The 28,000-nt window shown below is 61.3% G+C and overlaps 2 protein-coding genes across 3 annotated transcripts; one reads left to right on the forward strand and one right to left on the reverse strand.

Annotated features, from left to right (window-relative positions):
• Nucleotides 1–2,698: 2,698 nt before the first annotated feature.
• DGKK (diacylglycerol kinase kappa) lies at nt 2,699–23,827 on the forward strand. Its single transcript, XM_061445570.1, is given in 30 exon segments — nt 2,699–2,927; nt 3,910–4,046; nt 4,048–4,155; nt 13,283–13,393; nt 13,507–13,587; nt 13,759–13,863; nt 14,045–14,177; nt 14,316–14,422; nt 14,823–14,948; nt 15,074–15,176; nt 17,051–17,213; nt 17,304–17,412; nt 17,570–17,709; nt 17,822–17,900; nt 18,376–18,467; nt 18,655–18,754; nt 19,033–19,273; nt 19,536–19,634; nt 19,746–19,845; nt 20,226–20,333; nt 20,536–20,632; nt 20,700–20,807; nt 20,989–21,102; nt 21,266–21,400; nt 21,501–21,667; nt 21,810–21,927; nt 22,014–22,100; nt 22,210–22,501; nt 22,984–23,114; nt 23,427–23,827. Coding segments are annotated over 30 exon segments (3,780 nt in total). The 5' UTR covers nt 2,699–2,713; the 3' UTR covers nt 23,502–23,827.
• Nucleotides 23,828–24,010: 183 nt separating this feature from the next.
• On the reverse strand, nt 24,011–27,999 carry CCNB3 (cyclin B3). Of its 2 annotated transcripts, none has more exons than XM_061445617.1 (11): nt 27,846–27,999; nt 27,683–27,766; nt 27,405–27,523; nt 26,779–26,860; nt 26,342–26,440; nt 26,102–26,194; nt 25,708–25,845; nt 25,095–25,250; nt 24,684–24,833; nt 24,370–24,500; nt 24,011–24,232 (listed from the first exon to the last, which is right to left on the reverse strand). In XM_061445617.1, exons 1-11 carry the CDS (start codon nt 27,936–27,938, stop codon nt 24,160–24,162), a joined length of 1,218 nt encoding a protein of 405 aa, XP_061301601.1. In that variant the 5' UTR covers nt 27,939–27,999; the 3' UTR covers nt 24,011–24,159. The 2 variants fall into 2 exon arrangements, with proteins under 2 accessions (XP_061301601.1, XP_061301602.1); XM_061445618.1 differs by having other exon boundaries at nt 24,370–24,519.
• Nucleotide 28,000: the final 1 nt, after the last annotated feature.

Here is a 28,000-nt window from a genome sequence, read left to right on the forward strand (position 1 = left end):
CCCCCCCCCCCCAGCATCCTTCTTCCTCCCCATTGTGTCCAGAACAATGGCCCTGGCCAGCAGGTCCTTAACCCGATCCCCACCGGCCTGAGGCACTGCGGGTGGCCAAGGCTGGTGCTGGTGGGTGCAGTGCACACCTGACCCCGGGGACACTGTGGTGGGTGCCCCTGGAATGGTGTCCTGCCAGGCAATGGGATGCCAGGTGCTACAGGTATCCGCTGCAACCAGTGCTGTGGGCGCAGTGACTACCCGGCCTCACCTAGCCCTTGCCTCCAGCCTCTGCCCTGCACCAGCAGGAATTAATAGAGGAAAAAACACACTGACGACGAAGGGGGGGCCTGTCCCCCTGTTCTGTGCTGCAGCAAGCGCAGGGAGCCCTTGGACCTCACCCTGAGTCACCCCCTACCCTGCTACTGCCTGAATGTCCCCATGGGATTGGCAGATGCCTTGATGCTAGTTTTGCACAGGGGTTTCATGCAACCAGGAGCAGTTTGGGTGGGAGGGGGAAGGAAGCATTTAGGAGACGCAGGGTGGCCCCCAACTCCTTTCGGGGTGGCCACAACTGGGCAGCCCAGCCCCAGGGTGCAGGCAGTGCCCGTGTTTGTCTGCCCTGTGCTGCAGCAGTCCTCCATGTCACCCTCACCCTTCTAAGACTGCGCTCTGCATGTAGGTGAGGGGTCCCCATGGCAGCGCCCCCTTGCCTGCCCAGAGACACTGCTAGGACCAAGAAGCACGCGCTGGGGCTGTGCTGCCCTCGGGGGGACCGGGGCCCCTCCGTAAGTCGCTGCACCGGGGCGGTGCCGCTGTCGGTTCCTTGCCGCGTTCCGTCGTGCCTCAGAGTAAAGGAGCAGCCGCAGCTGGACAACTGCCGTGTGTCCCGCGTGGTTTGTCGCTGTGTCTCCAGTCACTGGCACCACAGCTGGCGGGTGCCGCCGTGCAGGGTGAGCCGAGCCCCATCGAGCACTGGGGACCCCGACGTCCCCGTGGCACCGCAGGTGCCTGGGCAGGCGGGTCCTGTGCACCCGGTGGGTGCTACCAGGGTGTCAGGGTAGGGCGCAGTGCTGGAGCCCCCAGCGGCACATGGGGGGCTCACGGTGCTCGGGTGGCGGCTGCAGCGTTGGCTGCGGCACCCAGCGCTGGAACTTCGGAGGTGGCCAGAGGAGGGGTGGAGGGGCCTGGGTGGGGGGGGGTAAGGGACACGGGGCCAGCGGTGCAGGGTCAGCGCTGGCCACGGGGTGGCAGTAGCGCGCGAGTGCGCGGGCACACACATGTGCGTGCAGGTGCGTGTGGGCGCGCGCGCGCGTCGGAGTGCGCGTGAACAGGTGTTGGCGCGGGCGCACGCACCCTGGGTGACAGCACGTGCATGTGCCCGCGTGTGTGAGCGCCTGTACGCGTGTGTGCACAGGTGAGCAAATGCACAGGCAGGCCAGGTCCTTCGGAGACCATCTCTTCCCAACCCCACCTCCCACTAGAGCAGCTTGCTCCAAGCCCCTGTGTCCAACCTGGCCTTGAGCACTGCCAGGGATGGGGCAGCCACAGCTTCTCTGGGCACCCTGTGCCAGCGCCTCAGCACCCTCACAGGGAAGAGCTTCTGCCTAAGAGCTCAGCTCAGTCTCCCCTCGGGCAGGTTAAAGCCATTCCCCTTGGCCTGTCCCTACAGGCCCTTGACCAAAGCCCCTTTCCAGGTTTCCTGCAGCCCCTTTAAGCACTGGAGCTGCTCTAAGGTCTCCCCTTGAGGAGCCTTCTCTTGTGCAGGTGGAACCAGCCCAGCTCTCTCAGCCTGGCTCCAGAGCAGAGCTGCTCCAGCCCTTGCAGCATCTCTGTGACCTCCTCGGGACTCACTCCCAACAGCTTCACCTCCCTCTCGTGCTGTTGCCCCAGAGCTGGATCAGGACTGCAGGGGGGGGGGGTCTCCCCCAAGAGCAGCAGAGGGACAGGATCCCCTCCCTGAGCTGCTGCTCATGCTCTCAGGATGCAGCCCAGAATGGGGAGAGGATTCTGGGCTCATATATTTCGTATGCAAGTGCGTGGAGGTGCCAGTCTGTGTGCTCACTCATGCCTGTTTATGCCTGTGCATATGTGATCGTATGCATGTATAATTGCACGGAGGTAGCACCCCTTGACTGGGGTGTGCGTGCCTGGGCATGTGTGGGCATGTGCACGTATGTGTGCATGGCAGCAGTGTGTGCACTCACTCATGCCTGTACACATGCGAGTGTGTGTCTGCATGCATGTTGGCACATGTGCACAGCAGCGTATTTCCTCACCCATGCCTGAGCTGTTCATGCCAATGCATGCAGGGGTGTGTACACATGTATGTGCATGGCCACAGTGTGCGTGCCACCCATGTGCTTGCCCTTGCCAGTGTGGGTGCATGTGGTTTCCCACAGCAGGGGTGTGCATGCTGGTGTCAGCGTGCCATATTCACACAAGTGAGCACAGCAGCTGTGCGTGTGCTCACCCGTGCCCACGCTTATGCCTACCCATGCTTGTGTGGGTGCGCACAGCGATCATGCATGTGCGTGCCTGCGCCCGTGTGAGTTGAGTGCTGCACCTGAGTGTGCGCTCACGCCTGGCCGTGCACATGTATGTGCATGGGCTTACCCACGCCCGGGGGCGCAGTCCCGCATGTGCGCGGGCATGTGCACACGTATGTGCGCGCGGCGGTGCGTATGCTCTGCCATCCCCGTGCCCGCGTGGGCGCTGCACACGTATGTGCGCGCGGCGCTGCGGGTGCCCGCCCGCGTTCTCGGGGCCGTGCGTGGGCCGCCCGCGCCGCCGCGCGCACCGGAGCAGGCCGGGGCTTGTGGCGCAGGGGCAGGGCCGGGGCCGCCCGCAGAGGCGCATCCCGCGGGGCCGGGGGGCTGCGGGCGGGAGCCGGAGCAGCAGCGACCTTGCACGAGCGGCGGCGGCGCGGGGTGCGCAAGGTGTGTGCGCGGGAGGGGCGAGGGGTGCGCTCCGCCTCCCCCCTCCCGGGCGCGCTGCGGGATGCTCGGCGGAGACGCGGCACCCGGCAACCCCGAGGTTGGGGGGGGGGGGAGACGGGGGGGGCCGAGGCCCGCATCGAGGCGGCGTGTGCCCGGGGTCGGGGGAGCGGCAGCGCTGCGGTGCCCTCGCCTCCCACCCCCGAAAAGCTTGTTGCTGCGCGGGGACACGGCAACACGTTTGCCGGCAGCCGCGGGGGGGGGGGGGGGGGGGGGGGGGCAGGGCGTGCGGAGCTGGGGCCGCATGGGGCCGGGCACGGCGCCGTGGGGTGTCCCCTGGCCAGCACTGCACGGGCCAGGCTCTCTCGCCCAGGTAGGTGCCCCCCCCCGCCCGGTCGCAGCCCCCTTGGCGGGAGGGGTTACAGAGGGGTAATGGCTTCCCCTGCATGCGGGGAGCCCCGCGCCCCCACCCTCTATCCCACCACACCCTCAGCCACCTGCCTGGGACTGGTGACCCACCGGCGTGGGGCCGGGAGATGCTCCCAGCCGTTCCCGGCTGCTGGAGTGGATGGCAGGAGGCAGCTGCTGCTTCTCATGGCCCTCCCCGCTCCACCTCTCCCGATCTCCCCTGGCCACTGAGGGCAGCGCAGCGTCCGGGGAAGGGCACCAGACTGGGTGCTGGTGCAGGCTGGCGGCAAGGGTGGTGCACCCCAATGCCAGGGCATAGGGTGGCCCACAGTCTCCCAGGGTGGGAGCAAGGAGTGGTGTTGGCATGCCAGGCAGGGTAAGGGAGACTTAGGACACTGAAAAGGTGACAAAGGAAAACTTTGCCTGCAAGAAAGCCACCGAGTGGCGTTCCTGTGCTGGAGGTGCCTTCTACCATGATTTTGAGGATGTACCTCCCAATTGGCAAGCCATAGAGGGTGAAGTGCTGTTCACCCCTTTCAGGGCTTTTCCTCCATTCCCGTGTGTCCTTGTCCTCCAGGGCCGTGTCAGGAGCCAGTGGAGCCGAGAGCCAAGCTGGGTGGGAGGATGGCTGAGAAGCTGGTGCCTGGGGACCTGTTCCTGAGGAAGACCCGGGAATCGGTGTCATCCCTGGACTCAGACAAGCTGGCACCCATCCTCACCTGAAGCAGGCGGTGAGGAGTCGTCTGACAGCGAGGGCGAGCAGGAAGACAGTTCCCACAAGCTCATCCGGAAGGTGTCCACATCAGGGCAGATGAGGAGCAAGGTCAGGGGCACCGGGGGCTTAGGCAAGTGGCTGGCTGGCACCCGGGGTCCCTGCTGAGATCGGAGGTGTCTCTGTGTGTGTGTTTTGCCTGCCCTGGGGTGTAAATCATTTCCAGGCACTTGCTGCTTGCAGTCCCGCCCCCAGCCAGTGCCCAGGGCAGTGCCAGGAGGGGTCTGGCTCCCTGTACCCAGGGAAGGGCAAACGGGAAAGGTGCAAACCCCACGGTGGCAGGGTCAGCATTGGTCCCCTGGGGCTGTGGAGCATGGATTTTGCATCGCTGTTTGGGGACAGGGTCTCTCATACCCGGACTGCCCCCTCCCCCGGCAAAGTTGCTTTCTTCCCATGTTTACATTCTCTGGTTTCCCCTCACCTGCCTGTGGGCAAAGGACTTTCTCAGGAAGGTTCTGGCCCATGGATGCCCGGGGGCGAGACTTAAGGCTGTCACGATGCCGTAGGCTCCTGGGATCCTACACCCCGCTGCAGGCACCACGTGTGCAGGGCCTGGTGGGTGCAGAATGGAGCCGTCATCTTCCCCAGTGCCCCAGATTAATTTGGCTGTGCCAGCTCCCCTGTGGGCCCCCAATTGCACAGCCTTCCCTAGATCTGGTCCCCTGTGGTGCTTTGCTGGGTGGATGGGGACACCTCTGAGGTCAGACATAACACTCTTTTGCCTCCTGGATGTTGGCATGAGGGCAGTTTGTGTTGTGTGTATGTAGGTTGCTCAGATGAACTATTTTTGTAGGCCCTCCAAAAATACGGGGTGCAGCGCCTGCTGGACAAACGGGAGTGGGTGGCTGTAGGTGTCCACAGTGGGGACAGTGAAATGGATAGGCACCTACTATGTGAATGGCACCTACTGCCTGTAGTGCAGGGGGAGATAACCTGGGCTGAACGACCTGGTGGGAACCATACAGAGGAGGAGGTTTGGAGGGGGGCCTTTTTGGGGAGGGGGAATGTAGGCACAGCATGGGAGGATGCTCTGGACAAGTGGTCCCTTTCCATCCACCCCCTGGCATGGAAGCTGCGGTGTGAGTCAAGGCGGTGCCTGCAGTACAGGAGGGCTCCTGCACTGCAACAGCGGACCCTTGCCCTGGGACCATGGCAGAGCCGCCACACCTGGCTGCCGTCCCCAGCCACTCCTCAGTGGGGTTTTTGGTGGCTGCACTGTCCCAGGGCTGGGGGGCAGCCAGGAGCGCTCCACAGGGGATGCAACTGCAGAGCTGGGAGCAGCCTTAGGCTCTGGATGCTGTGGGCATGGAGGGGGCAGCAAGGCTGGAGGAATGGGGGATGCACTGAGTCTAGTGGCAGGTTGGGGCTGCTCAGAGTTGGGGCGAGCTCCCCCCCCCCGGCTGGCCCAGGCCTGGCTGCTGTGCCCAGTCTGGCACACTGGCACCAGGGGGACAAAGGGCAATTGCCCAGGAGTGTGGAAGTCCCCACACTCCCAACCTGGCACCGTGGGGTTTTCCCACTTGGCAGGAGACATTTCCAGAGCAGGCACTGCTTGGGGGTCTCTTGATGAGTCCCTCTGGCTGCTCGAGGAACGTGCCTCAGTTTCCCCTACTTTTGGAGCAGGCTGGCACCCCCTCTGCTCTCCCCTGGCTGCCAGGTGGGTGCCATGGGCTGTGTTGTGTGAGGGACACAGTGGGAAGTGGGGCCGGTGGGCAGGGTCTTGGGAATGCTCAGTGCTGTGTGTGAGCTCTCAGCACACTCCTGGGTGGGCAGCAGCAGCCACTGGAGTTTGCCACACAGCATTTGCCATGCCAGAGGGATTTGCCGTGCTGCGGAGCACAGGGGATATTGCAGGGAGCCATCGATCCCAGGAAACCCAAGAGAAAAGGGTGGATGGCCAGGCTGTGCAGCAGCAGAACAGGACACAAGCATGTCTTGAGCTCCCAGCCCATGGATCAAAGCCCCTCTATGCCACTGGTAGGTCCAGCCTCACTGGCTGGCAGGGTGTGTGTGGACACAGGCTGAGCTGGTGGCTCCCTGCCCACTGCTGCCCAAATCCTGCCTGCTGCTGGCAATTAACCATGCCAGAGGTGATGCCACCAGTGTGCTGGGGAGGCCGGCAGCATGATGGATGGGCAGGTGAGAAGGACATATCTGGGTTAACAGCCATGGAGCTGGGAGAGAAGAGAGAGGGGTGACAACTGGGCAGGGCTGAAAGCAAGCTCTGCATGTGCTGTTTCCCCCCAGATGTTTTCAGTGTCAGGGTTTTCCCTGCAGGTTCCTTTGCCTTGATCTGGATGGGCAGGCTTGCCAGCCTGGCTCCTTGCTGGCTGGGCTCCTTCTTTCCCCATAGAGATGAGGATCTTGGGATGCAATTGCTGCTGCCACCTGGGTTGGGATGTCCTTGGCTCATGCTGTGCCATGTCACACATGCTGCCTGTCACTCTGGCTGTGTCCACTGCTGCCTCTGGAGCAATGGGCAGCACGCGTGCTGTGGCAGGCACCGTTCTGAGCTGCTTCGATACCCTGTGCACTAACACAGGGCTGGGAGTGGGGGGACACACCATTGCTTGAACCCCAGAGACTGGGGTTAATGAGGGAGAGTCTAGTGCCAGGGCTGCAGCTCCTGAGAGATAACCAGGTACCAGGTGGGGGGAAAGAGCACAGAGTGGCAGGCTGGCCTATTTTTTGACCAGTGGTGGTGGTTGGGGTGCTGGAGGGGGTCTATAGGAGCCTGCCATGAAAGGAGGGTGAGAGGGGTAGGGATCCTCATCCCACTGCCCACCCGCACTGACTGGAAGGACCTCAGTCCCTGGTGATGGGAGTGAGCAGCTTCCCCCATGCTGGGGTGCTGCCCAGCCCCATGGGGACAGGAGTGGGTGAGGATCATTTTGGTACCTGCTGAATCCCTCATTCCCCATGTCCCCTCTTCCCACAGATGCCTGTTCTCCCATTCCCTTCTCAAGCCTCCCCATCAATCATGTCTCCCTGCTCCACACCCCCAGCTTGGCTTTCTCTGGGCTGCAATTTTTGGGTGCCACGGGGTGCTTTGTGCTGGCTTGGTGGAGGCGGGAGGCCATTGTGCTCAGTGACAATGATAGCTGCCAGGTGCAGGTGCCCTCACCGGCCTGAATGGCCACAAGATGGATGGGGTCCTGCTGTCTCCCCCTCTTCCTCCTCCTCACCGCAGCCAGGGGCTGCCAGTTGCCTGCGCCAGGTTTTGGGAGCACAGGGCAGAATGTGGGCTATGCCATGGCCCGGCACTGGTCCTCCTGGGGCTGGGCATGGAGGGAAGGGGCAATGGGAAGGAGGGGGCAGCGCTCTGGGTACAGAACATGGGTGGGGGGCACATCCTGCTCACGTGGGACAGGCGAGGCTCCCGGAGCTTCCTCGGTGCAGGCTGAGCGGAGGCGGGAGCAGCCCGGCAGCTCTGCTTGGTTCCGGCTGCGGGGAGCTGCTGTGAGCATCTGCTCGCAGGGTGCCTGCACCAGAGCCGGGGGCCTCAGGCACCAAGTGGGGTAAAGGGGGCAGATGTTCCCACATTCCTGGTGCTAGGGTATATCGCAGCAATTTGTGGGGCTGGGGGAGCCACCAGCATCCTCCCAGGAGGCTGGGGCAGGTCAGTGGTGTGGTTGGTACCCTGAGGCAGGTCAGTGGTGTGGTTGGTACCCTGAGGCACGAGTGCTCCTGGACCCTGCTGCAAGCACTGGACACCCTGCATGCTCAGGGTGCTCCAGGGATGGGGCGAGCAGTGCCTGTGGGTGTTGGGGTGTTGGGGCCTGGTAGGGTGGGGGCCTGGTAAGGCCATGCTGCAGAGCCCGGCTGTGGGGAGAGCTGCCTGCCAAGGGCCAGATCCTGGCCAAAAGACAAGGAAAGCAAAGCAGGGCCTTTGGGGCCAGGCCTGGAAACCTTCCTGCAGTGGGAGGGTGGCACATGGCTCCTGGGCAGTGAATTGTCCTGGCTTGACACTGGCGAGGGACTGAAGCACCCCTCATATGGGGAGAGGCTGGGAGAGCTGGGACTGTTCAAACTGGAGGGAGGCTGGGGCTGAGTGGTCTCCAGTACTGTGGGTAGATGTTTGGAGGGAAGGGTGCAGCAAAGAGAGAACAGGCTGTTTCCAGTGGTACCCAGTGATGAAAACATAGGAAATTGCATGTGGACACAAGGGAACACTCTATCATGAGACTGGTCAAACGCTGGCACAGACTGCACGGAGAGGCTGCGGAATCTCCGTCCATAGAGAGACACTCAGAACCCACGGGCTGAGCATCTCCACAATGCTGGGCAGCTCCTGGTGACCACCCCCAGCTCCAACCCCAGAGCTCCCTGCTCCATGGCCACCTGGCACCAGAGCCCAACTCCACCCCAGCCATGCCCTGCATTGCTCCCTGGTTGGTGGCATGTGTCCTACCAGGGGATGGTTGGGGTTCTGGCCAGTCACTGAGTCACCTCACACAGTGGGACCATACTGCAGGGCACAGTGAGGTTTCCTGGGGCCGAGGCTCCAGGGGAGGTTGCAGGGGAGGCCAGGCTTGCTCTCCCTGATCAGAGCTTGCCAAGCCGGTGCCTGGGGTGCAAAGATAGCCCCAGCGCTGCCTGCCAGCTGCTTGTGAGGTTCCCCAGGAGCTCTGCCCTCTCCTGGCTCACACTTCCCATTGTGCGAGCACTGCCCTTGCCTGCTGGTGCTGCTCAGGATGGTAGAGCTGAGGCAGGCGCAGGGTGCCACTGGCAGGATGCTCAGTGACCAGTGTGGCTGTAGATAGGGAAGCACAAGCTCGTTTCTAAAAAGCAGCTGAAGGGTGTGACTGCTGAAGGATGAGGTGCAAGGGGGGTTGCCCTTCTGGGGGCTCCTTCCCTCGCTCCTCTCCTCTTGGTTTATCCTCCATCCCCTTCTGATGGCCTAAGCGGTGTCTCGTGGCACCACAAAATGGCAAGTCAGGACTGGTACTGAAATTTACTTTCAAGGATCCCCCCCAGCACTGGGAAGGGGGATTTGGGGTCCTGCAATGGCAGCAGGTTACATCCTTGAGAAGTGCAGATGCTGTTGAGCCTGCAGAGCCATAGCACCCCCCAGGGACTGAACTCCCGGAAGAGGTCTGCCATATCTGCAAAGCCTGATAAGGTTTCCAACTGACTCCAGCACACAGGGTGCCCAGCAGATGCTTGTGACCCAACAACTCTGCCGTGCTTCCCTGCCCCTGGTGCAGGCTGAGGGATGAGCTTCTGCCTGGCAGGCTGCTGCGCTTGAAGCAGGGCAGCTGCCTGGGATGATGCTGGTGTGATGCAGGTCAGTGCATTGGTGGGTGTTGGGTCCCCCCTCCTCCTCCCTGGGTGAGGCAGTGTGTTGCCATGTGGTCAAGCAGATCCCATCAGGAGTGGTGTAGGGCTGCAATCCAGGTGGGGAGCCAGTGTGGTACCAACCAGCCGTATGTGCCAGCATTCCGGAGTAACAGCCTTCCTGGCTCTGTTCCAGCAGCTCCTTTGCTGTCCAAGCTGATTCCAGTGGGAAAACCCTCTTGGCCCAGCTGTGGCCAAACCTGGATGCACTACAGTCTCTTCCGGGGGACCGTGGTTGCAGAGCTGGGACAGTGGGGTTGGGGTTCGAAGCAGCATCCCAGGGCTGAGGGAAGAGCCAGCGCTTAGGGGTGCGCTGTGGCCTGGAAGAAACCCTGCTGGGGTGCGCTGCCAAGCATGCAACCAGCCCATGATGTGCTGGCCCCTGGGGACCAGCCCAGGCCTGGGGGCACGGTGCTGGGGACCTGCTGCCCTCCTGGGGTACTCTCAGCTGCATACCTGCTGAGGCCCCGATGCCACTTGTTCTCCACCGGCTTTGGTAGAGCAGGAGATGACATTTCCATCCCTGACTCTGCCACCTTACCCTAAGTCTCTGAGCCCCGCTGTTGCTGGCTACATCCCAGGTAGGGCTGAGCCTCCCAGGCTGGGCACAGGAGGGAGGGTCCCTGAGATGGGGCAGGGGAGGGCTGGGGCAGAGCCCCACTGTGAGAACTGCCCTCGAGCTGGTGCTAGGCAGGTTGCCCATAGCTCTGGGCACCAGTATGGTGCCTCTGGGATGGAGCCAGTGCTGGCTCTGCTGTGACTCCCTGCAGTGATAGTTGGGGCTCACTGGCTATGAAAGCTGTATCTGGGGTGAGCAGAGGGGCCAGGGCTCGGTCTGGGGCATGGGGAACACGGGGCCATGTGGTGCCCAGTGCAGAGCTCCCACCACAGTGCCCAGGGGCTGTCGTGTGCCCCAAAGCTCTCCAGGAGGAAGAGGCAGCCTCTGCCCTGTACTACGGGTGCGAGGGCTCCTGCTCCTAGGAGCTATAGAGCACCTGATAGCCACTTGCTATAGGGCATTGTACTACTGCGGTGACCCTGGAGCCCTGGCTCTTCCTGCGAGGCAGCCAGAACAGCAGGGCAATGCCATCCCGTCAAGTCTCACCCTTTGCTCACCAGAGCGCTGGCCTTTGCCTTCCCCTCCCTTTTCTTGTTGGAGGAAGGGAATCTCCAGGCTCGCTCAGTGCTGCCCCCACAGCGGGCCGGGTCTGCCGGTGGCCTTGGCCTTGGTCCCCTCCCCGTCTCTAGTGCCAAAAGAAGGGGTCCAACACTGCTGAGCCACTGGGGAGCTGCTCTTGGCACATGCTCCTGGCTGAGACACACAGGCGGGCGGGTGCAATGATACCCCAAAACGGCACCTCAGGCAGCGTGACTCTTGTGCCTGCCCCGGCACCACAGCACCTCCAGGCTGTGTGACTCGGTCTGGAGAGGGGAGCTGCCTCGTTTTCCCAAGGAGGAGGCTGGCTGGCCCCACACTGGTGCGGATCCAACCAGCACTGTGGGGGACAGAGCCTGGTGGATGGCCAGCCATGAGTATAAGGGATTGTGCAGCGTGATGCTGTGCATGGTGGAGCAAGAGGGCTCGGCCTTTGCTGCCATGCCTGGGGCACCCCAGGCATGTGTTGGGAAGCACTCAAGGGTGGATGTGGGGAGAGGTGCCATCCAAGCTTCTCTGCACAGGTTTGCCACCCCATACCAGGATGCTGGTGGTTAGTCAGTCTGCACTGGGGGAAACTGAGGCACATTCCCCCCATAGCCACAACACTTACATAAAACTCTAATGGGTGTCCTGGTGGAGGTGGTGGGGCTCTGCCTTTCAGGCTCTGCACTATCCTAGGGCTGCTGCAGTGCTGGCAGCCATATCCCTGTCCTGGGAACGGCCAGGACTTCCACTTCCTGGGCCTGGGAGAAGTTTTTGCTGTGCTGGCTGCCAGAAGGAATTGCAGTAGCAGCACTGCTGGGAGCATTTCAGCTCCAGCCCTTCACAGGAGGTGATGCTGCGTCCCCAGGCAGCATTCCTGGCTCCATCCTGCCACCTGTGTGGCCTCGGCCCCAGCTAAAGCTGAGTTCCCATGCCCTGCTGCTCCTCATCATCACGGGCTCCCTAGTGCCTCTTCTCACTGTCACATCCTGCCTGTCCTTTGCAGCAGCAAAAGCAATGACTGTAGCAAACCCAGAGCCTGTGCCTGTATCCACTCCATGGCAAACAGCAGCAGTAGAAGTGGTATTTGTGGCTGGATTCCAGATGGCTGAGGCAGGACCCTTCCCTGTCTCCTCTCAACATGTGGCAGGGAATGCTAGGGTGCATGGGTTGTATGTGGATTTTGGGGTCACAGGTGGACCCCCTGCAAAGCTGTGATCCCCTTGCTGGCTGTGCTGCAGCCTGTGCTCAGGGCAGCTCTGGGCTCACCATCTCCATATGCTCTCACAGCCAAGGGGCTGGGGAGGCAATGCATTGGACCCCTGGGGTGTGCTGGCACAGGGAACACCAGGGCTGTTTGAACCTGTACCTGGGCATAGCAGTGCTGTTCCGGCACTGGCAGGCAGCGTGGGCACCAGCCACAGTCAAGCCCTGCACCAGTCCCGGGGGACAAAGTGTTAATAGCAAGTGATAAAGGATTAAAATATCCCTCTCGGAAACTGGGGCTGCAGGCTGGAAGGGAGCTGAGGACATCCTGGTGCATACCGCGGGGGGCTGCAAGAGAGCTGGGGACAACCTGGTGCATGCCCCGGGGGCTCGGAGGGGAGCTGGGCATCTGGGGGAGTCAAGGCTCGAGGAGCACCCCAGGTGGGGTTTTGGCTCTTTTGTCACCTTGAAGGCTCTTGCTATTCCTGATGCTTAGGCCATCACATTAGGAGCTGTGGGTCAGTGGGTTGGTGCTGAGGCCAAGGTGTGTTTGCAGGCTGGTGGGTGCCTGGGTGCTGCCTCTCGCAGCATGTAGCCAGGCACAGGAGTGCAGAGGCCCAGGACCACTGCTCTCTCACCGTGCTCTCTGTGCCCGCTGCCGGTTTTCCTTTTAACGTGCCTTGTCACTGTGCGCTGGGCTCCAGCACAGCCGCTGTTGTGGCTAATTGCAGAGGAGCAGCGGGATGGAGCTGCCGGGAGTGTTCCGAGGAGATAGAAAGACAAGGAGCTGCCAGAGCATCTCTGCCACCCGCTCGGCACCCGCCACACACTCATTAGCTGAGCCTTGTAAACACCCTGAGGGGAGGGGAAACACCGGCCGGTGCCGCGGATGGGGAGGGCAGAGGCCGGTGGCCTGGCTCCTCCCAGGGGGTGCGCTGCCTGCCGGGGCTGCCCTCGGCCTTGCCTTGCCCCCTGCAGGGCCGGGCTGGGCTGGCTGTATCCTGGCTGTCTGCTCCCCCGCCCAGCAGCGGCTGGGGCCACGGTGCTCGGGTGCTGTCCTGTCTGCTCGGGGGCAGTGGTGTCCCCTCAGAGGCAGCTCTCCCAGCTACAGCTCTGCGCTTGGCTTCTGGGGAGCTGCAGCACGTAGAGAGTCCCTCAGATGCTGCTCTGGGGATGGGGAGGGAGCAACCAGCAGCAGTGGCTCTGTGCTGCTGGAGACCTCCAGCTGGCAGTACTGCCATGCCCAGCAGCATCCTCCCATTTCACAAGTGCTCAATGCCCAGGGTATGGCAAGTGGTGGATACATCATTTACTCTGCTACGTCCAGCAGAGTGTCTGGGAATGCTAGTGTCCTAGCATCCCCAGAATGTCCCGTTGGTGCTGTGGGCACTGCTTAGCTCCTGGGGACCCAGGGACTGGTAGCACTGGGTTGGGTGGGGGTGGCTTCGGGTGCCCTGGAGACTGCAGGAGCTCACGACCCTGTGGTCTCTGCAGAAGAGCGTGAAGGAGGGGCTGTTGCTGAAGCAGACAAGCTCCTTCCAGCGGTGGAAGAGGCGATACTTCAAACTGCGGGGCAGGACGCTCTATTATGCAAAGGATGCCAAGGTGGGCTGGGGACATGCTTCCGGCTTGCCCAGCCAGGGGGTCTGAGGCTGTGAGCCCCGGGAGGAGCCCAAAGTCCTGCCTGGTGGACTGGGGCACCGGTTTCTCCCCTGCAGTCGCTGATCTTTGACGAGGTGGACCTCTCCGATGCCAGCGTGGCTGAGACCAGCACCAAGAACATTAACAACAGTTTCACGGTGAGGCAGGCACAGGGCTGCCGCTTGAAGCCTGGCAGAGCCATGGGGCACCCCACAGCATAGCCTCATGCTCCTGGAGGTGGCTCTGGAGGCGGCATGCTGGGGTTTGCTGGGGGGTGGCTGGCTGCATGGTGGCTTTGCATGGGGACATGGGGACAGTGGCTGCTGCAGGTGATCACGCCATTCCGGAAGCTTATCCTATGTGCGGAGAACCGGAAGGAGATGGAGGACTGGATCAGCGCCTTGAAATCTGTCCAGAAGTGGGAGATCCATGAGGTGATGTTGGCAAGGGGCTGCACTGGTGCTTGTCTGCAAGCGGGTACCTGTCAGGAGCCTTTGGCTGCTGAACAGGAGCTGCTGTCCTTGGTGCAGCTGCAGGAAGCACAGGAGCTGGGAGGGAAGGAGGGAGTGCTGGGGGTTCCCATGGGACTGAGGGGCAGGGCTGTGCCCCACGCAGGCCACACAGTTCAACATGGAGCACTTCTCGGGCATGCACAACTGGTACGCCTGCTCCCATGCCCGCCCCACCTTCTGCAATGTGTGCCGTGAAGCTCTTCCGGGGGTCACCTCCCATGGCCTCTCCTGTGAAGGTCAGTGCCAGGGTCCAGCTGGGGTTGGGCTGGGGGCCCCCTCCAAGCCTGGCCTCGAGCAGGAGGGATATGGGGTGATATCCACTGGCCGCCATCACTGGCATCCCATGGGGACCATCACTGCTATCCCCCATGCAGTCTGCAAGTTCAAGGCACACAAGCGCTGCGCTGTCAGAGCCACCAACAACTGCAAGTGGACAACCTTGGCCTCCATTGGCACTGAAATCATCGAGGATGAGGATGGGGTAAGCTGGGGAGTCTCCGCAGGGGACTCTGGCAGGACAGAGCCACCAGCAGAGCTGGCCTTGTTTTGCCCCCACATCAGGATCCAGGGGACCCTGTCACCTAGCTGTCCTCTGCACTCTGTGGCCTCTGGGCTTGGCTGGTGGGGACACGGCCCAGGGACACCTCCTCCAACCCCCAACATCCTAAAGGATAAACCGCTCTCCATGTCTGCCACCTGCAGACTTTTTCTGAGGACGGCCCTGCCCTGCCCCACACGTTGGCAGCTGCAGGGCAGGGATGAGTGGGAATGGGGGGGACCTGGAGCTGCCTGGTCCTGCTGTGGGGACTGTCCCCTGGGTGCTGCTGTCCCTCGGATGTAGCGGTGGCCAGTGCTGTGCTGCTGGTGACCCTTTTCTGCAGGTGGCCATGCCCCACCAGTGGCTGGAGGGGAACCTGCCCGTCAGTGCGCGCTGTGCTGTCTGCGACAGGACCTGCGGCAGCGTCCGGAGGCTGCAGGACTGGCGGTGTCTCTGGTGCAAGGCCATTGTAAGGATGTGTCCATCCCAGTGGCCACCCTGCCCCACCTGGGTGCATCGCTGGGGAAACTGAGGCTGGGGGCTTTGGTGCCACAACCCATAGCTCTGCTGATGCACTTGTCTCTGCATCCCCAGGTTCACAGTGCCTGCAAGGAGCTCTTTGGCAAGAGGTGCCCTCTGGGCCAGTACAAAGTGTCCATAATCCCGCCGACAGCCTTGAACAGCATTGATTCAGACGGTGAGTCATGGAGAGGATAGGGCTGGGCTGCGGGTGGAGAGGGACAGCCTGTTTGGGATAGGGCTGTGAGCTCTCTGAGCCTCTCTACAGGCTTTGATCTGTGTCAGTAAGCCTGCTTTCCTGTGGGGCACCAGGAACATCACCATCAGTAGGCTCCAGAATCAGTGTCCATCCCAGCCGCACCTTTGGTGTAAGGGTTGCTTGTTGCCCTCTGCTCTATCCTGGGGCTGTGGGGTTGGAACCTGTCTCTGGTGTGTGGCTTCAGTTGCTTCTACCAGGCTGACTCTCATAGTGGCCCTGACCATGGTCCCTCCATGGTCAGTGGCACCAGCCCTGGGGCACTGATGTGGGGTGCCCCACTTTGCACCCCAGTGGTTCAGCACCTCGCAGGGCAGGATGAAGTCCTCACTTTGGTCATTTCTTCGTGTCTGAACCTCGCTGGGTTATTGGTAGTGCAAAGCACAGCTTCTTCCCCCCCCCGTTGTGGCTAGTGCAGGGTGCTGGGGGAGAAGCAATGGGCAGCCCTGGGGTTCCCCCCCGCCATTCCCACACCCTCTCTAGAGGGGCCCAGTAGCCTCTGCCAAGCGAAATTTGTTCTGCTCTGGATATTTTTCCTCATTCTTTAATAGTTTTCACTGCTCGCCTCAGCTGGTGGCTCATCTGCTGCTTCTTACTCATCAGGTGCTGTCAGGGTAACCATCACGCGGCTGCTTCTCTGGCTCCCAGTGCTGCTTGTAGCTCATTGCAGTAGCATCTCTGCCTGGTGCCTCTCCTGAGGCTGGTGTGGCTGCGATGACCCCAGCTTTGTTGCAGAGCCATGCCATCACGGTCCCCTCGTCCTGCAGTGGTGTCCCTCAGCATGGGTGCCGCCGGTGCAGGCTCCACGGGGCAGCCGCACTCTGACTCAGCAGCCCCCAGTGTTTCCCTTTGCCAATCGGCTCCAGCCAGGCTGGGAGCAGAGATTGCGCCATGCCAGGCCGTGCTGGACCAGCCGGTGCTGAGCTGAGGGATGCTGCTCCCAGGTGGTGGAGGCACCGGGGGTCCCAGTCAAGGGCCTCCTTGTGGGGCTGGTGCTGCTGGCAGTGACGCCTGATGCAGGATCCCTGTCGCAGGATCCCTGTCACAGGATCACCCGGTGTGCCTAGGGCACAAGCCAGTGGGCACTGGCCCATGCCCCGGTATGGCCAAGATGGGCTGGAGCAGAGCGTGTCTGTGAGCCAGCTCTGAGCCTCCTCTGCATCGGGCACATTTCGTTCCCCATCTCATTTCTTTAAAAGCACGATGCTGGCTGCCAAGCTTCCTGAGGCTTCTGAATCACACCCACCCCACCGGAGTCCTGGCTGAGCAGGAGGCAGAGCTGGGGGTGTCAGCAGCCCCCCAGGCTGTGGCTGGTCCCCTGCAGTCATGCCAGCTGCTGGTGCCACCTCTGGGAGCACCACTCCTGGTGGGAGCATGTCCTGCTCCCTTCTGGGTTTGCTGGGTTGGTCACAGATAGGCTGTTGGCACGATGTGAAACTGACTCTCTTGTGTGCCCACCGCCACTGCCCGTTAGGGAGTGGCAGCCAAGGGACGTGAATCAGCTTGGTGACACATTTGTGCCTGAAGGGACAGTGATGGAGCAGGAACCTAGTTTGGATCTGCCCCAGCGCTAACCTTGCCCATCCGTAGCTCCATCCCTGTTCCCATTCACAGTTCCACCTCTTAATCTTCCACACCTTGTCATCCCCGGGCAACCCCAGTTGCTGTCCCTCCTGCCCGACCCCAGCGCCCTGCAGAGGGGTGCAGCACAGTCAGTATGTCCATGTGGCCTCTGCTCTCTGGAGGCACCTCTGTTAGCCGGGGCTGGGGCTTATGTGCTCTCGGGCTCGCTGCAGGTTTCTGGAAGGCCACATGCCCCTCAAGCTGCTCCAGCCCGCTCCTGGCCTTCGTCAACTCCAAGAGTGGGGACAACCAGGGCGTCAAGTTCCTACGCAAATTCAAGCAGTTCCTCAACCCAGCCCAAGTCTTTGACCTCATGAATGGGGGCCCACACCTGGGGTAGGTTCTGGGCTGGGTGGGGCGGGGTGGCTGGTGGGGTGTTGCAGGCACCCGGCTCAGCTGCAGCCCTGTCTCTTCTCCCTGCACCAGGCTGCGCCTCTTCCAGAAGTTCTCCACCTTCCGGATCCTGGTGTGTGGGGGGGATGGCAGCGTGGGCTGGGTGCTCTCTGAGATCGATGCCCTGGGCCTCCACAAGCAGGTGAGTGGGAGCGCCCGCCATGGCTGGCATGAGCCAGCCCCAGCCCCGCTGTGGCCAGGAGCCACCATATGCCCTGGGGCACTGAGAGCGATGGGTACGGCAGCACTTCCTTGTCGCAGGAGCTGCTCTGAAAGCTCAGTCCCATCCCTCTCCGCAGTGTCAGCTGGGCGTCCTGCCTCTGGGCACTGGCAACGACCTGGCACGGGTGCTGGGCTGGGGCAGCCTGTGCGATGACGACACCCAGCTGCTGCAGATCCTCGAGAAGCTGGAGAGAGCCACCACCAAGATGCTGGACCGGTGAGCATGGCACGGGGCACGTGCCGCTCTGCTCCTGCCCAGCCTTGGCACCTCGCGTGTCCCTGTGTGTGGCGCCGGGAGATGGCGGGCAGCCGTGGTCTCTGCTTGGCAGGTGGAGTGTGCTGACCTATGAGGTGCCCAAGCAGTCTCCCCTGACGCTGAAGGATGAGAATGGGGACTCCAACATCCAGGTGGGCACCACCAGGGGACGGGGACTTGAGATAGGCAGGGTAGGCTGGGGCAGGTTCCCATTCACCCAGTCAGCCGATGGGGGAGCACACAGAGTGGGATTGCACAGGGAGAGCTGACGCCAGGGGTCCTTGGAGACCAGGGCTGAGGGAACTGTCAGCTGGCTCCATGTGGTGATGACATGAGTCTGGCAGGTGTCAGCCTAGCAATTGTGGTGCTTGGGGGAGGGCAGCAGGGTGAGGCAGAGCTGGCCTTAAACTGGCAGGTTATTCTGGACTCGTCCCTGTGCTCCACCTTCACCCCTTGCCTCAGTTTCTCTCCTGCTGTGGCTGAGCATCCCTTTTGCCTGGCAGTGTGGGCATGGCAGAGCAGGGCTGCTCATCCCTGTTCCGGGGCTGGCTGGGCAAGGCTCTGTCCTGGAGCAGGACACCAGGCTGGGTGTCATGGCTCCAACTGTTTTCTCCTGTCCCACCCCAGGCTCAGATCTCCCACTATGCTGACTCTGTTGCCTTCCACCTGGCCAAGATCCTGGAGTCAGACAAGCACTCGGTGGTGATCTCCTCTGCAAAGTAAGGAGGGGGGTGGTGATTGGGGTGCTGGAGACCCCCACCACCAGTGGCTGCCGGTAGCACCGGTGCCAGGCAGATCATGCTGGCACTGCCCCCCTAGTGCAGGGGGCATTACCCTGGGGCAGCCCCCTGGCTGTGCTTGGCTGTGGCATGCCCCTTCCCACCTTCCAGCTGCTTCCCCCTGCAGGTTCCTCTGTGGCACCGTCAATGACTTTGTGGCCGAGGTTGGGCGTGCTTACAGGAGGGCAACAGAGAACAAGCAGGAGGCAGAGATGATGGCACGAAAGGTGGGTTGTAGGGGAGGTGGCTGAAGGACAGGGTGATGCTGGGGGGCACAGCCCATGCAGTGGAAGGGCTGGTGGGGTCTGCTCTGGTGGCCGGTGCCCTTGCTGTGCATGCAGCAGGGTGTGCTGCGCCTGGGGTACTCAGACACTCAGAGTCCCCAGTCAGGCATGCAGCGCCTGGGCAAAGACGGGATGCCAGCACTCAGGGTCCCCAGGAAGCACCCATCCTGTTGGGGAGATGTGGCTTTGTGCCAGGGTGCTGAGCTGGCGGCATCCTGCAGTGTGCCATGCTGAACGAGAAGCTGGACTCACTGGTGCGGGAGCTCAGCGAGGAGGCTCAGGCTGTCGTGGTCCCTGAGGGAATTGCGCACGCCACCCCTGCTGACACCAAGGACCAGGAGAAGGGTGGCAGCTTCAACCCCAGCCCGGTGCCGCGCATCTTCAAATCCAAGGAGCAGCTCATGCTGCGGGCAAACAGCCTGAAGAAAGCCCTGCGGCAGATCATCGAGCAGGCGGAGAAAGGTGAGGGGCGGCAAGTGGCTTGCATGGGGCTGCGGAGCCACCCCAGGCTAGTGCCAGACCCCTGCCTTGGTTTCCCCACCTGAACACTTGAGGTGGCAGCAGTGCTGTGCAGTCCAAGGGCATCAACCCTTCTCCAGTGCTTGGCCTGGCCGATGGAAGTCCTCAGCATGGGGCAGAGCCCACAAGGCTGACCCAGGGAGGGTGCATGGGGAGGGCGCACAGGGCTGCCCAGACTCACTGTCATGCCCCTTTTCACATCCAGCTGTGGATGAGCAGAACAAGCAGACCCAGGCCTACCAGGGCAGCATGGGCCCCAGCAAGAACAGTTCAGAGGAACTCAACAAGGAGGAAGAGAGGCTGAGTAAGATGCCAATGGGACATGTGTTTTTTTTTGGGTGGAATGGGGGTGCGCTGTGGGATGGGCTCAGAGTAAGAGCCAGTTCAGCAGCTGCCTTCTCTCCACCTTGGCCAGGCTCCCGGCGGGAGACGGTGACCTCTGCATCTTCCTCTGTCATCCTGGACCGGTCGGACAACTTTGGCAGCTTGCAGTTCCCTGAAGACCCCAGTGTCCTGTGAGTCTGGGGCCATGTCCCACTGGGGACCCTTGCCCACCCTTGCTCCCCACTGTGGGGTGGGAGCAGAGCTGGGACCATGCTGCCTCTTGGATGTGGCCACTGGGACATCCTCTGCCCACAAGTGTAGCACCCCTGGTGCCCAGGCCTCCCTGCCTGGTGCAGGATCTCTTGCTGCTAGCCCCATGGCCAGCACCGTGCTCATGCTGGGAGCTCTGAGCTCTGGGTGCTGGCTTCAGTCAGGCTTCCCAGTGCCAGCCCCTCCAGGAGCTCACACCATAGCTCCAGTGGGTTCATACCCTGTCCCCTGGTGCCAGCCCCACGGGTGTCTGCGATGTGCAGCTGCCACCCAACCCGCTTACCCCATCTGCTGCTTTCAGCCACTTCTCAGAGAAATGTGTCATGAATAACTACTTTGGCATCGGCCTGGATGCCAAGATCTCCCTGGAGTTCAACAACAAACGGGATGAGCACCCCAAGAAGTGCAGGTTGGCTGGATCAGCCCTGGAAAAATATATGCCTCTGGTTCCTGGGTGCCCGCAGCAGGAGGGGCTATTAGGGTGCCAGGAGCCATGGGGCTGGCTCAGGGCTGATGTTGCCTGGCTGGGGACCCCTTCCTGCAGCAGGTTTCCCACCTGCACCCAGCAGGAGGGAGCTCAGCCCCTCCCACTGCCCTGCTTCACCCTGCAGTAGCCGCACCAAGAACATGATGTGGTACGGGGTGCTGGGCACGAAAGAGCTCCTGCAGCGCACCTACAAGAACCTGGAGCAGCGGGTGCAGCTGGAGGTATGGGTCTGGGGCACAGGGAGTGGGTGGGGGGCAGCGGCCCCCCAAGCTCAGCCCTCTCTTGCAGTGCGACGGGGTGCCCATCTCGCTGCCGAGCCTGCAGGGCATCGCGGTGCTCAACATCCCCAGCTATGCAGGGGGCATCAACTTCTGGGGAGGCACTAAGGAGGACAATGTGAGTCCCAGTGCTGTGGAGCTGGGAGAGCGGCATGATGTCCTTCCCATGGACCCAGGGAACCTCAGAGCCCTCAGGCAGGAGCCTAGGATGTCCCTGCCTCAGGCACACACATGGGGGGAAAATCTGGGCCCCAAGATGAGCCCAATCTGGGAGTCTCACTTGTACTGGTCCTCTGCAGAACTTTGGGGCTCCATCCTTTGATGACAGGAAGCTGGAGGTGGTGGCCGTCTTTGGCAGCATCCAGATGGCCGTGTCACGGGTCATCAACCTCCAGCACCATCGCATTGCACAGGTAGGGGCAAGGGTCCCTGCAGGACCTGCATGGTGCTGGACACTTTTGGGGCACCAGCTGAGTTCCTGGCTGGCACTGGCACTGCACCGGGAGGCTGCACAGCAGTTGAAGCCAGTGGGGCAGTGCTGGCTGCGCTGCCAACCCCAGGCTCTCTGCCCCACAGTGCCGTGTGGTGAAGATCACCATCCGGGGGGATGAGGGTGTCCCTGTGCAGGTGGATGGAGAAGCCTGGGTTCAGCCACCTGGCATCATCAAGATCCAGCACAAGAACCGAGCCCAGATGCTGACGCGGGACCGGGTGAGCGCAGCTTGGAGTTGCACAGCCCATGGAGGGGGGCTGCGCTGGGGCACAGGGAGGTGCAACAGGCTGAGTGAGGGGCCATCTCCACCCCTCACAGGCATTTGAAAGCACTCTCAAGTCCTGGGAGGACAAACAGAAGGGGGAGAGTTACCGTGCGGCTGCGCGGCCGCGGCTCAGCTCCCAGCAGTCCATGGAGTACCTGACAGAGGAGGAGAGCAGCCTCTTGCAGCAGGTCTCGCGGGTGGCCGAGACCCTCATTGCCAGGTCCGGCCACGGGACAGGTGATGTGGTGGCCATGGGGCAGGGGACATTTGCTGCGGCGCGGCCACCCACAGCTCCAGGGGTTTGTGTCCTCATGCCATGCTGCCCAGGGAGCCCCAGCAGCTCCAGCCCCTGTCTCCCACAGGATCCATGAGGCAGCCAAGGCTCACAAAGCTGTGGAGCAGGAGCTGGCACATGCTGTCAACATCAGTTCCCTGGCACTGAGCGAGGCCCTCTCCAACAAAACTGTGGGCCCTTCGGAGGTGAGCTGGGGCTAGGGGTGCAGGACAACCTCTGCCCAGCCAGCCCGGGCCCTGCCACTCATGGGGTCACCCCTCCTGGCCCCCAGTTTCTCAGCAGGAACATGGCTGTGGAGGTGGTGCTGAGCATCAAGGAGCTGTACACTGAGACCAGGGCATTCCTGGAGGGGAAGACGGTGAGTGGGGTGCCGGTGAGTGCCCCGAGTCCCCAGTGCAGGAGCCTGCGTCCTGCACTGGTGCCTCTGGAATGGCAGCAGAGCTGGGCACAGTCCCTGTTGCCCGCAGCTGGACTCACCGCAGGAGGAGGAGACACTGCACGGGCCCCTGGGCGTGCTAGGCCAGGAGCTGCAGCGGCTGCTGGACATCCACTGGCTGGGGCCCATCGTCCACCCTGCTGAGGAGGTGGGTGCACAGGGGCCGGGAGAGAGGCGGCCCCAGGGGCTGCAGCACCCCGCTCAGCCTGGCCTCTTGCAGGAGGGTGCCAGCAGCACCAAGGGCAGCTTCAAGCTTCGCCTCAACATTCCCAAGCCCAGGAAGGACAAGGTGCAAAAGCAGAAGACCAACAGCGTGCTCCCAGGTAAAGCACGTGCAGCACATGCTGGTAGGGACCCCTACATGCCATCTCCTTCCTGTCCTGGGCATGCTGTGGAGATACCCTCTGGGAGGGGGACAGGGCATGTCCTGGCTGGCTGGGGATGTCCTTTGTCACCAACAGCCCCATAGACCTTAGTTTTTCTGCTATTGGACATATGGAGCCCCCTGGCCCTGTTACTCCACCACCACTGCAAGGGGGAGAAGGGGCTGTGGAACAGCTCAGCCCTTTGGGTAAGTCTGTGTCCCAGGGCTGGGAGGCTTGTCGAGGGGGAGATGCTGAGATGCTCTGCAGGTAAGCTAAGGAGAGGAGGAACCTCACCAGCTTGAGCTATGGCTGCAGCCCTGCCAGGGTTGGAGGAGGGATACTGGCTGCAGCCTGCCCCACTGCTGCCCTCAGTGCATGCTCTGCTATATCCTGTTGCCTCACCGGGACCCATCCACCTTTGTGGTTTTCCTCCCTGCTAGCAGACAAGTGGGGCTCCGAGGAGGTGGCAGCTTGGCTGGAAGCGCTCGGTTTAGGGGAGTACAGAGACATTTTTATTCGGCATGACATCCAGGGCTCTGAGTTGATCCTGCTGGAGAGGAGAGACCTGAAGGTACAGCCCTTCTCATGCACTGCTTGCTTGGCTGGCATGCAGGGGGTGGGAGGAGGGAAGCAGGCTGGCCCTGGATATCCAGCTTGCAAGGCTCTGAACACCCATACCAGGATCACCAGCACCATGCCTGCTGCTGCACCCAGGCATGGGGACATGCGCGTAAGAGGACAGAAGGCTTCTAGCAAGGACCATGCTCTGGCAGGGAGCATGGGGAGAGCTGGGCATTGCAACCTTGTCCTCCACACTGCAGCTTGCCCATGGCAAGGGCTGGTCCCCTATGAGCACATCAACAGCCCTCTCTCCTCCCTGCAGGACCTAGGCATCACCAAAGTGGGCCACATGAAGAGAATCCTCCAGGCCATTAAGGAGCTCAGCAACCCACCCTAGGCCATGCCGTGTGCTGCCCCTAGGGACCAGGGGTCGGGCAGGGGGGTGCAAGGTCCCTGCTGTGCGCCGTGCGGTTGGAGCACCCCTGCTTGCCTTGCTTTGCTTGTTCATCCCCCAGTGTCCCTGAAACTGCTGCTTCTCCGCAAGCCGGTGGGGCTGGAAACACTGAAACTAAGGTCTAACCCCCCATCCAGGCCCTGGCAGCATCACTAGAGGAGCTGGGGCTGCCACGTGTGCCCAAGCTGGGGCCAAAGCAGAGATTCCCCTTCCCCATGTGGGTATTTAAGCTGTGTAAATATGTGGAGAAGAGACACTCGTTGCTGCTGCTCATGTAGTCTCATTACTGAGGGGAAGGCAGGGGGGTGGGGGTGAAGACCCTTCCATCCTTCACCCCTCAACTTCCTGCTCCACATCATGCAACAAGCCCCCAGCCCCTGCCCCAGCCCGGCAAGGGGAACTGCAGCGTACTCGCCTTCATCCCTGCCCCTGTCCCAAAACCAACCAGCCCATAAGACAAACCCAGTATTTTATTCACAGCTACATGACTTTTCTTTTCTAATCCCACTCCCTCCCATTTACTTAAAATTGTTCTTTATGTACATGGTGCTCCTTCACCAGAGAGCGCCCAGCTATTTACAGGCTATGTACAGAGACAGGGCTAGCAGTTCTTCAGTATCTCCTCCAGCTTGAGCATGTCCATGGGGGTGACCTTGGCAACCTCAAAGAAGACCCTGGAAGGATGCATGTTGGTTCAGACCTCAGCTACAGCCCCACCCATCAGGGCCCCACAGTTCTCTGCAGCACACAAAGGCATGGGGTTGTGGTGGTGCCACCCTGCACAGAGAGGGCAGAGCCCTGCGATGCTCACCTGTGTGAGTACTTGGTGCGCACAGCCTTCAGCTTGTCCCGCGGCTGGTATGTGAGCAGGAAATTCAGTCTCTTGACCAGAGGGTGCAGGTCCTGGGAGCGGTACCCACTGTAGTACTCCAGTGTGGGGGTCTGCAAAGTGACAACAGGGCTGGGTACTCTCCGTGAGAGCATAGCCATGATCTTCCCTCTCCAGCCCCCCAAACCTGAGCGTAGTCCTGGAGCATCACCCCCGCACACTGCTCCATCCACTCCCGCACCCCACAGTGCCTCCCCGGGCACCTTGGCAGAGCATGGGTCTGGGTGGGCACTTACCCAGCCACCGAGATTCTTCATGGTGAGCGCCAGCAGCAGGCAGCTGGCAGCCAGCTTTGAGGGGCTCTCACGGGCATAGTCGTACTCCTGCAGGGTCATCTCACAGAGGAAGCGGGCCAGTGTCAGCGTCTCCATGGTGGCACGGGCACACTGCGGCCAGGCAGGCATGCAGGGAAAGGCTCAGCCTCTACAACAATGATGCTTCCTCCCCCTTCTCACCCTTTTCAGGATCTAGTGTTGCCTCTGGGGTACAGGACACAGATTCCACACCCCACCAGCAGCCTCACACCTGGCCCAACCCTTCCTTGTTGTGAGCCCTGGGCCTCAGGGATGCATGTCACCCCCTGGGAAGCCAGCATATGGGGTGTCTGGAGGCACTGTGAAACCAGCCCACCCTCCTGCTACACCCACCTTGGCAAAGCGTCGCAGGAAGCGGTAGGGGATGGGGATGTTGATGTCGAACTTGAGGGTGCTGAGGATGCTCATCTCCATAGCAATGAGCTCTTCCCGCTTGTAGGCATCGTCGCAGATGTAGAGGAAGTCATCCACACATGGTGGGCACCGCTCCTGGTGAGGCACAACCACTTAACACCATGACAGGGCTCACCCTGGCACTACGCAGGAAATCCTACCAGTCTGCAGGCCCTGTAAGGGCTCATGCCCTGCCAGACCCTAAAGGACTGTTACAACACCCAGTGGGGCTTGTGTGTCACCTGCACTGCCCCAGCCTGTGGCAGTGACTCAAAGCCTTGCTTGCCTGAGGGGAGCTTGGATGTCCTGGTAGTCTCTCCGGAGCAGAGAGAAGCCAGGTCTCCAGTGACACCAGGAGACAGGATCCAGCCCATGAGGACTGCATTCACAGCCCTTTGGCACAGGAAGGGTCAACACAAGGACAGGCATGCCACCCCAAGCTGCTCCCAGGGGAATGGCCTGGCACCACAGGGACCTGGCCTTCTTCAATGACCTGTGGGGATGAGGGAGGCACAGCACCCACTCCACCCCAAAACAGCACATGAGGAGTCACCTCAAATTTGGAGGCAATGAGGATGGCAGTGGAGCCAATGAGCTGCAGCTTGTCCCTCATGCTCACCACCTCCACCAGGTAGTGGTCCACCAGCTTCACAGCCAGATACAGCGTCTCATGATTCAGCTCAAAGTTCTCCTGCAGAGAAGGGGGAAGGAGGGAGGTGTCAGGCAGAAGCCAGAACCACCTGCCCCCCCCCTCCCCATTCCAGGGGCCAGAGGTGCCCATGGGGCTAGGCTCACCCCCAGCCTGGGGAAGGGCAAGGTCAGCTCTGAACTGGGGACACCCACAGGAGCCTCTGCCACCACACTGTGATGCCCCCCCCCCCCCACCAAAACCAGGTTGGGATAAACCTGCAGAAGGCCATGCCCCCTCCCCATGCCCTGGTACTTACCTGCACCTCCACCATCCAGTCCACCAGGATGGCACGCATGTCCCCGCTGATGTCTGGCTGCTTGTCCATGTAGTCAGGGAGTATAAACTTCTCCTGCCAAGGTACTGGCTGTCAGGGACTCACCAGGCACCAGCACCCTCAAGCAAACCCCCTCCTGTCCCATGCAGACCCCCACCAGAGCCTCCAGGCAGCAGGCAGACCTGCTCACACCAGTGCACTCCCTAGACAGGCATCACCCACCTCTCTTCCCCGCATGTACTCAAAGATGTCTTTGGCGTACTCGGCATTGGCATAGGGGTCACCCAGCTGCTCCTTGTCAATGTCCTCCACAGCAGGCACCTGGTGTGACAGAGCCAGCGGTCGGGGGATAACCCTGAGCCCTGTGTGTGCTTCAGGACAAGGCTGAAGTACCTCTGGCCCCCATTTCCCATCTGCCCCCATCACGCTGCAGCCCCACCCTACTCTTTTCCGTAGAAGGTCTTTTGAAGACAGAAGGTTTGGGGGCTTACCCCAAACCCTCCCCAGCTTCACATCACACTGCCCAAGTGTCTGAGGTACAAAGCACTGCACAGTGCCCTGACATCACCAGTGGTAGCCTAAGACCAGCACCATCAGAATGGGACTGGGGCCATGCTGCAGCCCAGGGTCCATACCCTCTCCTTGGAGGGATCCAGTACCTGAGCAGGCACTGGCTCCTCTGGCACAGGATCCTCCTTGGGTTCTGCAGGAGCCTCTACTGGGGGACTTTTCTTCATTGACCTGAACAGGACAAGAACGTGCATCATTGCTGGGAGGAGGTCAGATCTCCTGCCTGATTCTCCAGAGCCCCTTGCTGCCTGAGGAAGGGTCTAAACCACCCCTAGAATATCCCCATATTGACTCTTAGAATCATTTAGGTTGGAAAAGACTTTTAATGTCATCCAGTCCAACTGCAAACCTAATGCTGCCAAGTTCACAGCTAAACTTGCTGTTCATGCAAGTTTAATGCCCCCAAGTGCTGTTTACGCAAGTTTAATGCCCTCAAGTACCACATCCATGTGACTTCTAAACACCTCCAGGGATGGTCAAACAACTGCTTCCCTGGACAGCCCATTCCAGTGTTTGACAAGCCTTTTGGTAAGGAAATATTTCCTAGTATCCAACCTAAACCTGCTCTGGCATAACTTTGGGCTGTTTTACCTATTGTCTGCCCTCCCCATCTGGTTCATGGTCTCCCCTGCCCAAAGGAAGTCCCCACCACAGCTTGCTCTTCCCCGTGGGAGAGATCCCCTGGTCCTAGTCCCCATCTCCTCTGGTTACTCACTTTTTCAGGTTGATCTCGTTGTTCTTGGCCACCCCCAGAGCAGCATGGGCTCTCTGTGCCTTGTTTGGTGCCACTTTCACGGCCTCCTTCTTCCCTGCCACCACCTGGTTCTTGTGAGACTGTTTGGGTGAGAATGGGGGCATAGAGAGGAGTGCCTTGCAGGAAGACCTGTCCTCCCACAGACAGGACATGGGGCACCCCCAAGTCTGTGCTGGAGTGGATACACAGCCCTGCTCCCTTGGAGGGCTCAAAGGGGGTACCAAATCAGAAGCACTTACATTGGTGATATCCCCGAATGCCGACCTCTTCTTGGGTGCACCCTGGGGTGAGGATGGAGACCTCTTGGCCTGACAGCTCTCCTCCTGCAATAGAAGCTGTTTGAAATGGCAGCCTGCTGCCCCATAGGAGACTCCCACATCCCTCACATGGCTCAGGACTCACCTTTTCAGGGTTAGCATTCTCTGCAGCAGGACCCATCTTGCCTGCTCGGGGCTGCTTGGTGATCACCATCTTGGCATTGCGTGTCAACGGCATCCTCTCCTTCAGTCTCTACAAACAAGCTGGGAGTGGAGCAGGACTTGATGCAGGCAGCTGCC

The sequence above is a fragment of the Pezoporus flaviventris genome, unplaced genomic scaffold (genome assembly GCF_033815535.1).
Source record: "Pezoporus flaviventris isolate CSIRO_AGI_PZ_B2104156 unplaced genomic scaffold, CSIRO_AGI_Pfla_v1 ptg000005l, whole genome shotgun sequence".
Lineage (NCBI taxonomy): Eukaryota > Metazoa > Chordata > Aves > Psittaciformes > Psittacidae > Pezoporus > Pezoporus flaviventris.

Coding starts and splice junctions, on each gene's coding strand:
- CCNB3 (XM_061445617.1), bottom strand. CDS start 27,938: ATGCCGTTGACACGCAATGCCAAGATGGTGATCACCAAGCAGCCCCGA. Junction 25,846..26,101: donor ACTGGATGGTGGAGGTGCAG/GTAAGTACCAGG, acceptor CCTTCTCTGCAG/GAGAACTTTGAGCTGAATCA. Junction 24,834..25,094: donor TCCTGCGACGCTTTGCCAAG/GTGGGTGTAGCA, acceptor GCCTGGCCGCAG/TGTGCCCGTGCCACCATGGA.